At 45.6% G+C, this 9,748-nt stretch overlaps 1 protein-coding gene, 2 non-coding genes and 1 pseudogene across 3 annotated transcripts; 3 read left to right on the top strand and 1 right to left on the bottom strand.

The window, feature by feature from the left end:
* The first annotated feature begins 1,660 nt into the window (after positions 1 to 1,660).
* TRNAN-GUU (transfer RNA asparagine (anticodon GUU)) lies at positions 1,661 to 1,732 on the top strand. The gene has a single exon. It is a non-coding gene; the product is annotated as a tRNA-Asn (tRNA).
* Positions 1,733 to 2,268: 536 nt separating this feature from the next.
* Positions 2,269 to 2,351, top strand: TRNAY-GUA (transfer RNA tyrosine (anticodon GUA)). Its single transcript has one exon. It is a non-coding gene; the product is annotated as a tRNA-Tyr (tRNA).
* Positions 2,352 to 4,345: 1,994 nt separating this feature from the next.
* Positions 4,346 to 5,754, top strand: LOC132615049 (NADH-ubiquinone oxidoreductase chain 2-like; annotated as a pseudogene).
* Positions 5,755 to 8,269: 2,515 nt separating this feature from the next.
* On the bottom strand, positions 8,270 to 8,902 carry LOC132615428 (NADH-ubiquinone oxidoreductase chain 2-like). The gene has a single exon (XM_060330034.1). It carries the CDS (start codon positions 8,861 to 8,863, stop codon positions 8,270 to 8,272), a length of 594 nt encoding a protein of 197 aa, XP_060186017.1. The 5' UTR covers positions 8,864 to 8,902.
* Between the last annotated feature and the right edge of the window lie 846 nt (positions 8,903 to 9,748).

Genomic DNA, 9,748 nt, shown 5'->3' with positions numbered 1-9,748 from the left:
CGAACCGCTTGACTGACCCCTTCATAGTCCATTCATGTTGGTTGGGGATGGCTGGAACCAATCAGAAGTGCAAATCGCGCAAGCGAAGCCGGGAAACGGACCGCAGCGCAACGACTAGGACTCGTGTCGGAAGGAGTTTTGAGCGTGAGCTAACACTCATGCAGCGGCAAGGACCCGCAACTCTCGAAGGGGCCACCAACCGCCCGAATCACTGTAGCAAACCCTCTCTTTACTCAATGGATAGCGCTTATTCTCTTTCAATCAACAAAATGAGAAATCCAAAAAAGAGGTCTTTATTGAAGAGGCTTTGCACCTGAAATAGGACTAATGCAGATCCAGAAGAATGGTCTGGGCTTTCGAAAAGATGAAGATGCAAGGGGTAAAGAGACAGTCTTTTGAACAACCAAGCTGACATAAGGATTCTAGCTCGCGCCCACTTAGAGCAGATGGAGATTCTCGGACGGGGAAAAGCGGCACTCGACATCTATTAAACAAGACCAAGAACAAAGCCATACCATGCCCTCGGGAGAAAGTAGTGATGATTGCCATGAATGCTGCCCTCGAGGACGTGTACAAGAAGGTCTTTGCCGATTCCTATCAACATGGTGCATCTCAACGTAGAGGGGCGTGAAAAGTGGAGACTTTGACCGAATGAATAGGGATCAATTGATAGACATTTTTCTTGAGGAAGAGAATCCAGGATGAACGCTTTTTTCATTCGCTATGCGCTGACTGGATGCGTACTCGCGTGATCAATCGATGGACGGGGGAATTGCGTGAATGATGAGACCGGCCTAACCTAAAGGCAAGGCTCTTCCCTCTCTTGATGGCGAATCTTGATTGACTGACACTAGGAACCGATTCGGAGAAAGAAGAAGCATGGCATGAGATAGGCGGCGGAGAAATTTCCGATAGCGAATTACTTGACTCGATGGATGGAGGGAGAGCCCTCCAACTCAAGCACGAAATCAATGTTGAGTCAACAATCATCGAGAGGGGTACCACCAAGCGAGATCGAGACCAGCCCCTTGTATAGGTATAGGGTTCCAAACCTGCGCTTCTTCAAATATCCCAACAATCTAAATAAAGTAGGGACTTCAAAGCTTGACTAAGAAGGGAGAAAGTTGACTTTGAGAAAGAAAAGGGGCGCCCTAGCTGCAATCAAAAAACAGCGCTAACGAGCAAGAAAGGGCCCCTTACTATAGATAGGGCCTTAGCGCTTTACTAATAACAAACATATATAGGGCTGCCTTTTTTCAGCTTGATCGGAATCGATTCTATGATTGAATAGCAGAAGTGCTACTTAGTAGTAGAAACTCGGAGAGACAGACAGAGAGGGGACTCTTTCATACCTGCTAACTCCTAGGATGAGAAGTAGGTCCCTTGTTTTTGGCAGGAAGAGTTCCAGCCTTTGTTGCCCCTCGGTAGAGTGAGTCTACTTAGCGAACTGGCAGGACGCGGAGATCTATTGATCAATATGAATCTCGAGAGTGGATGGTTGATCGCCGCCTCCTTGTCCTGGAGGCTCTCCGGCCGGGGAGGGGCTTGCTATCGTAACCTTTTCTCCCGGTGTATGTGAAAAAGAGTGACGAACTCATTTTTCTTCGGTCATAGGTTGGTCCAAAGAACGAGAGTCGGCTTCCAACATGTTGTCCGTTGTTCCTCAGTAGCTCAGTGGTAGAGCGGTCGGCTGTTAACCGATTGGTCGTAGGTTCGAATCCTACTTGGGGAGATTTTGGAGTTATCGCTTTTCTGACCTAGCGCTTGCCTCCGGTGGTGTCCTTCTCCTTTGTTTCTAAACTAGCAGAATCGTGGGACATCAAAAGCGGGAAGTTGATTGTTGGTTTTTATTCCTCACTCTCGTATAGGTTAACTTGGTTCGTTCCATTCTTAGGGAAGGATCCACTGGAAAGACTGGAGTGGTATCTTCATTAGCCGGAAGGAATTAGTCTCCACTAGCGTCATTCGAAGAACGAACAAGAAAAGGCTTACTGTTTAGGATAGATGGATGTGGCCCAATGGCTAAAGCTCTGCCAACTTTTTGTAGACTGAACTCTCTTCTCTTTAGGCTCTGAGTTCTTTTTGGGAGGGGATGGTCTAATTTACTAGTGGCAACGAATTTCTTAAATGACTAGATTCTCCCGGAACGCTAGCTAAGCTAATCGTCTTAGTTCCCTGAAATGAAATCAATAAGCTTTTTGATTGATTCAGGGCGCCGCCCCCCTTCAACGAATTAGAACCCATTGAGGAGGGCCTCGGCCCGGGAAGGGGAGAGTGGCCGAGTGGTCAAAAGCGGCAGACTGTAAATCTGTTGAATTTTTTCTACGTAGGTTCGAATCCTGCCTCTCCCACTTGGTTGTTGTAGACTTCAGAGAAGAGAAAAGAGGCATTCGTCAGCGTAGGAAGGCCAACCGAGCGAAGCTCTTTCTTTTTTTTGGCCGTGCCGTGAAGTGAAATTGTATCGTATGTTAGTTAGAGAGGTTGGCGAACTACTACGATCTATAGATTTCCCATCTATATCCAATCCCAACGAGAATAGAAGCGAGTCGCTTCCGGCCTGTCTTGTAGTCGTAGTCTTTTAGCTTATGTAGTCGTCGGCCTTCCTACACGCATGCGTCCGCCAGAATGCCTCCTTGGTTCGGGACGAAGCCAAGCCGATACATACGATAGGCGAAGGAAAGACCCCCATTTCATAGCGCCTGGGGAACGCAAGTTTGATCGAGGATTGGAGAGGAGAGGTGGAAGAAAGGGCTCGGGATGGATTTAGGAGTCTTTGTGCGAGCCGTATGCGGTGAGAGTCGCACGTACGGTAACGAGGGGGGTTCGCGTCTATACGTGTAGTGTGGTGCTTAGGCCTACCCACCCTATTTGTTCCATGATCTATGGGTCTACTGGAGCTACCCACTTCGATCAATTAGCCAAGATTTTGACCGGATACGAAATCACTGGTGCTCGATCTAGTGGTATTTTTATGGGATTCTATTTATCGCTGTAGGATCCCTATTCAAGATCACTGCAGTTCCTTTTCGGGCGGTTGTAGGACGGCCGCCTATAGGTGGTAGGGTAGGGTGGGTGGTACCGCTCTGCGGCCAATCTTTCTAACCGCAGCGCGGGCCGGGCTTAGAGCGCGTGAAACTCATCACTACCTCGTAAGGGCGTTGAGACCTATAGCATGTTACACGAAAGCGCCGCTTTCTCTGTAGTGTTGTCACACAGCTAGCCCGCCTAGAAGAGCAACTCGCTCTGTAGTGTTGTCACACAAGATAAGCACGCCACCCGCCTACTGGCCGGGCGAATTGAAGTTATCTTCCGGTCAACTGTCCACCCAGTCAAGTGCAAAAAACACAGTAGAATCACCTAACGCACGCTGTTGGTGTGCTTCCTGCTCGCGAGGAAAGAAAGAAAAGCGAGAGGGTTCAGTTCAGATTTGACTGTTTGCAGCATGGGAGCAGATTCCCCAAATAATCCCTAGGAACAATTAAAAAAAATCTCGGTAATGAAAACTATAGGGGGCTGTATTGGCGAGATCCAACGGTGAGCAGTTGCCCAAAAGAAAAATCGCCTGGAAGTCCGATGACCTTTAGTACTGTACTCTACCCTCGAACTAGCAGCCTTCGCGCCAAGCAAGACCGCCCTTGTCCCTTTCCATTCTCTATTCCGCCTCCTTCTTTGCTTTGTTCCAATAGAGTCTAAGGCAAAGTGGTTCATATGCCTACTTTACCTACTTGACGAAAGGGAACGAACAACCTTTTATTTCTGGGTTTATGGATTGGATTCAGTCAGCCTCACGACATAATCAGAGTAAGGTTTGGTTACTGGCAATCGCTTCTCCAAAGGCGACCCTCTCGAGTTTTTGGCTGTTTCCATCATTGAAGTAGCCTTTCCTCGCCCTACCAAACGAAAGAAGTCACTATCAAACTGCTCGCCCTATTGAAGTACCAAAGGTGCGCTCCGCCCGGTGACTAGGAAATGGGTTTGCCCTTGAATTGAAGTGATGAGGTAGGAAAGAGGGAAGTAGGGCTCCTATTGACTAAAGGTTGGTTCTTCGCTTTCCTTTAGAATGAAAGTTTCTATGAAGCCCCTCTCCTTATAGTCAAGTGGCTGAATGCCCCTACTACTTACTTTGTCTGATTCAAAGAACAGCCCCCCCCCCCCAACTAGTTGTATAGGGTGGGGTGCTTGTGAAAAACTGCTTTGGATATGAGTAATTCCTAAAAAAAAAGGAAAAGTCCGGTATTTGACAAAGATCTTTCTATCAATAGATAGGAATGAGTGTTCGATATAAGGGGATAGGATCCATCTGCTCTTTATGTCACAATTGTTTTGTGAGAGATCGAGATTTTTTTCATCGAAAACGACGAAGGCCGAGGATGGCCTACGGTGCGTCTTATCTGAAGGGAACACGCATTTTTTACCGTCGTGGTATGATTGTCGGGCCCTCTCCTCGTTTCACCCTTCCTATTGGGATAGCAGCCTTCGGGCTTTGCCTGCCCTTTTGAATCCAAAATTCCGGCTCGGCCCGGGAAAGCGCTGGCAACAACTGAAAGGAAGGGGTCCATGTAGCTGTTGTGTCCGCCCCCTTCTTAGTCAATGGGGCACAGTAGGTTCGGCATCTACTACAAAAGAGAGAATCCACTTCAGATAACCTCGTCTCTGCTAGGCAGCGTGTGGAATGGCCGAGAGCGAACCTTTTTGGATATATAATCCAAGTCGAGAGTAGAGTTACAGGAAAAGCCGTCTGATGGAAAACTACTTTCACGTTCGGTTCAGAGAGCACTTTTTTCGTTGAGAATTCCTCGTTACCTTTTGTGTGAATTCCCCAGCGGCAAATTCAACACTTGTGGGGCCCTATCTATTCCATCTCTCGAGCCCCAAAGAAAACCCCCTACCCTTTGGATCTATATATCTTTTGACTCTATATATGTGGGCACCTGATATCTATGAGGGTTCACCCACCCCGGTTACAGCATTCCTTTCTATTGCGCCTAAAATCTCTATTTCTGCTAATATTTCATGTGTATCTATTTATGGTTCTTATGGAGCTAGATTGTAACAAATCTTCTTTTTCTGCAGCATTGCTTCTATGATCTTAGGAGCACTGGCCGCCATGGCCCAAGCGAAAGTAAAAAAACTTCTAGCTCATAGTTCAATTGGACATGTTGGTTATATTCGTACTGGTTTCTCATGCGGAACCATAGAAGGAATTCAATCACTACTAATTGGTATCTTTATTTATGCATCAACGACGATAGATGCATTCGCCATAGTTTTAGCATTATGGCAAACCCGTGTCAAATATATAGCTGATTTGGGCGCTCTAGCCAAAAAGAATCCTATTTTGGCTATTACCTTCTCCATTACTATGTTCTCATACGCAGGAATACCCCCGTTAGCCGGCTTTTGTAGCAAAATCTATTTGTTCTTCGCTGCTTTGGGTTGTGGGGCTTACTGCCTAGCCCAGTGGGAGTAGTGACTAGCGTTATAGGTCGTTGGGCGGCCGGAAGGTTGCCACGAGTAAGTAAGTTTGGGGGACAGAAGGCAGTTCTCCGTGCACCGGACACGTAGCTTACCGAATCAGTTGCGACACGAATGGGAATGCATGCTATGAAAGATAGGGTCGAGTCTGATACATCAACCGTCTACTCAATATCCTTGTACGAGTCCACAATGACTACACGAGATGAACCTTGGTTTGGTGAATTGAAGTTGGCCTTAGGTCTAATAGGACTCCCAGTTACTGCGCGTGATCGTATACTGAGGTGCTCCCCGCCGATTGTTGGAACGACGCAAGCCGGCCGGGTCTCGATTCAGAAAGATGAAGGGCCAAAAGTCTAAATAAGGGGTTACAAATTCCCCATCTCATTGGGGGCGAAAAACGAATCAACTTCTCGATATGATACAGCCCTTTCGATTTTAGTTGGGAAAGAACGGCGAAGTCCATCCGAACCATCCAATGAAGAATAAGAGGAGATCAAAGCGCTAATGGCACACGAAGCGCATGCGGAACGGGCACGGAGAAAAAGAAGTGTGGAGGAGAAGAAGCCGAGCTCATTCCCTTCGCTTTCTAGGCCCAAAGCAGTGCAGTCTTTCCTATCCAAATCAAGGATTTGGGGCTTCTTGCTACGCTACAACACTATAGAAATCCATTTTGATTAGTAATATATATGAATATAAAGATAGATTCATCCATCTATCCTATCCAGTTTCGATTTTGATAGCTAAAAAAGAATCGATTTCATTCAACCTTTGATTCAAAGAACTGCGCTTAGCCCCCCGCTTATGAAACGGCTCTGCTGCAATGGATGGCAGAGGGTCCGTAGTACCCGAAGCATTGGAGTGATCCAGTAGCCGGGAAGGGGCCTAGAAGTGCCTACTACTACACCACACAACAATTGGCTCTACACATTTACCGAGCTAACCCCTGTCCAGTGCCTGGCAGAGCTAAGGGGGATTCAATCCTTACACTTTATCCCCATCTTCGCCCAGGCTAACGGGGCCTTACTTATTAAGGGGGGAGAGTGGAGCCTCGAAAAGCACTGTTGAGAGGAAGATCCTTGGCCCCTCTTCATTCTCTACAGGGTTCCAAACCTTTCTTCAACATAGGTGACAACGAGCCAGGCAGAGATGGAAGAGATCAAACACGGGAATTAGAAGCAAGCTCGCCTTCCTTTTTGATCATTTTGATAGAGGGGGATGAAGAAAGTGGACAAAAGAGACTCGCATTTCTCATCGAACAAATACAGGAAAAGAATCATATTGAAAACGCTCCTAACCCAACCCCTTCCTTCGTAGAGCCCGTGTATTGTAAGTGATCTGAACCTACCGAGAGCGAGCCTCTCATAGAGGCAAGTGAAGTTGATGAGCCGTATGATGGGCAACTATCTCCTGTGGTTCGGAGAGGACTCAGCTGTTAGTTAGTACCCCCTTGGTTTCGAGGTGGACCTTTTCACTCTATTTTATTATATACGCTTAGCGAAAAGAATGTTTTTTAATACTCCTAGGACATGGATTCTATATGAACCAATGGATCGTGACAAGTTGTTACTACTAGCAATGACTTCCTCTTTCATTACTTCATTCTTTCCATATCCCTCTCCTTTGTTCTCAATTACTCATCAAATGGCACTCAGTTCATATCTTTAAGTTCGATCATTGACAAGGTTCAAAGAAAGGGTGGGCCATTGATAAAGAATCGATGGAAAACCACAATGCTAGCAGATGGCGGACCTCCGCTTTTCTTTTCATTAATGAAACCTGCCAGTCATTATTATTATGAACTCAACTAAAAGGACCCAAAATTTGGATTTCAAAGGCTTGTTCAAAAGAAAAAAAAGACGTGGGTGGCATTATGACTGGGGTGTCAGTTAGAAAGGTTCGACCAATGTCCGTTCAATCAAGAAGCATTCTTTTTTTCTTAACTTAAGGAAAGGGAAGAGGGCTTTCTAAGAAGGGATTGGGACCTATGAACAGAACAACACAACAAAATGATGAAATAAAGAAGAATGAACGGGAGGCATCGGAGGAAGGACTGACGAACTTGTTACTTGTGTTTGGTTAACTACTTTATAGACTTAGGGTTCTTTCTCGTAAGTGGTATACCTACACCCCGCACGCACACTCACTATATCTATATACGTCAAACTTTCTAGCCTTTCGAAAAAGCCCCTCTCCTTACAATCAAGTGGTTGAATGCCCCTCTCCCTTCTTTTGAATCTACGCCCCTCTCCTTATAGACCTCGGCTGCTTCTCCTCCACACTTCTTTTTCTCCGTGCCCGTTCCGTATGCACTTCGCGCGCCATTGGCGCTTTGCTCTCCTCTTATTCTTCATTGGACGGTTCGGATGGATTTCGCCATTCTTTCCCAACTAAAATCAAAAGGGTTGTATCACATCGAGATGTCAATTCGTTTTTCGCCCCCAATGAGATAGGGAATTTAGAACCCCCTATTTAGACTTTTGGGACCTTCATCTTTCTGAATCGAGACCCGGCCGGCTCGCATCGTTCCAACAACCGGCGGGGAGCACCTCAGTATACGATCGCGCGCAGTAACTGGGAGTCCTATTAGACCTAAGGCCAACTTCAATTCACCAAACCAAGATTCATCTCGTGAAGTCATTGTGGACTCGTACAAGGATATTGAGTAGACGGTTGATGTATCAGACTCGACCCTATCTTTCGTAGCATGCATTCCCATCTGTGTCGCAACTGATTCGGTAAGCTACGTGTCCGGTACACGGAGAACTGCTTTCGGTCCCCCAAACTTACTTACTCATGGCAACCTTCCGGCCGCCCAACGACATATAACGCTAGTCACTACTCCTACTGGGGCTAGGAAGTAAGCCCCACAACCCAAAGCAGCGAAGAACAAATAGAATTTTCTACAAAAGTTGGCTAACGGGGGTATTCCTGCGTATGAGAACATAGTAATGGAGAAGGTAATAGCTAAAATAGGATTCGTTTTGGCTAAAGCACCCAAATCAGCTATATATTTGACACGGGTTTGCCGTAATGCTAAAACTATGGCGAATGCATCTATCATCGTTGATGCAGAAATAAAGATACCAATTAGTAGTGATTGAATTGCTTCCATGGTTCCGCATGAGAAACCAGTACGAATATAACCTACATGTCCAATTGAACTATGAGCTAGAAGTCTTTTTACTTTCATTTGGGCCATGGCGGCCAGTGCTCCTAAGATCATAGAAGCAATGCTGCAGAAAAAGAAGATTTGTTGCAATGTAGCTCCATAAGAACCATAAATAGAAACACATGAAATATTAGCAGAAATTGAGATTTTAGGCGCAATAGAAAGGAATGCTGTAACCGGGGTGGGTGAACCCTCATAGATATCAAGTGCCCACATATATAGAGTCAAAATATATATGGAGTCCGAAGGGTAGGGGGTCTTGACTCTCGAAAGGTGGAACATGACAAGTATTTTGGAACGGGGGGAGTACTGAAAAATGTGGTTCAACCTTTATCTTGTATTTTTCATGGTTTGTTTAGGGAAAAATGAATTTGTCGAATAATTGTAATTGGTTGGCTTGATTATATCTTGTTTCACTTTATTCCTATCAGGGAGACACAATTGAGAATATTAAAGCAGAGGCTTGTTTGTTGAGACACAAAAATGAAAACCTTTACAAACAAGTTGAGGGTTTCCAAATAAGTCGGTTGAATGAGGTTGAAGAGCTGGCCTACTTGAGGTGGGTTAACTCATGTTTGCGACAAGAGTTACGTAGTTGACATGTGATAACATTTCTAGCCCTCATGGCAGTGAGAAAAGTAGGGAATTACTTTGATTGTCTTATGATCATAGTGATGATGACTCAAAATGTAGTAGCACAAGGAGGTTAAGCCTTGTTAAGAAGCTAAAGAAATGGCCTATTACCGATGAAGATATGCAACTAGTCGAGATCCCAGATAATGTCATTATAGTTGGGAGGATTCACAAAGTTATAATCGCATGCACCCGATAAGTGTAACGACCCGTTTGGTCATTTATGCACTTTTGACACATTTACCCTCGTTGACCCTTCCACTAATTCCGTTAGAGTGATTTTGACCCACGCGGATGGGTGGCATGGTTCCCGAAGTAGTCGGGAGAGTCTTGACGGAATTTAGAATATTTTAAGTTGAAAAGTGAAAAAGTGAAAAAGTGTTGACCAATAGTTGACTTTTGGGTATTTGTGTCTTTTTGGGATTTCCATCAGTTCCATTAGGTCCGGATAGTCAATTATGATGTGGT

The sequence above is a fragment of the Lycium barbarum genome, chromosome 10 (assembly GCF_019175385.1).
Source record: "Lycium barbarum isolate Lr01 chromosome 10, ASM1917538v2, whole genome shotgun sequence".
Taxonomy (NCBI): Eukaryota; Viridiplantae; Streptophyta; class Magnoliopsida; order Solanales; family Solanaceae; genus Lycium; species Lycium barbarum.
The sequence above is the reverse complement of the archived record's forward strand: the minus strand, read 5'-3'. Positions and strand labels throughout refer to the sequence as shown.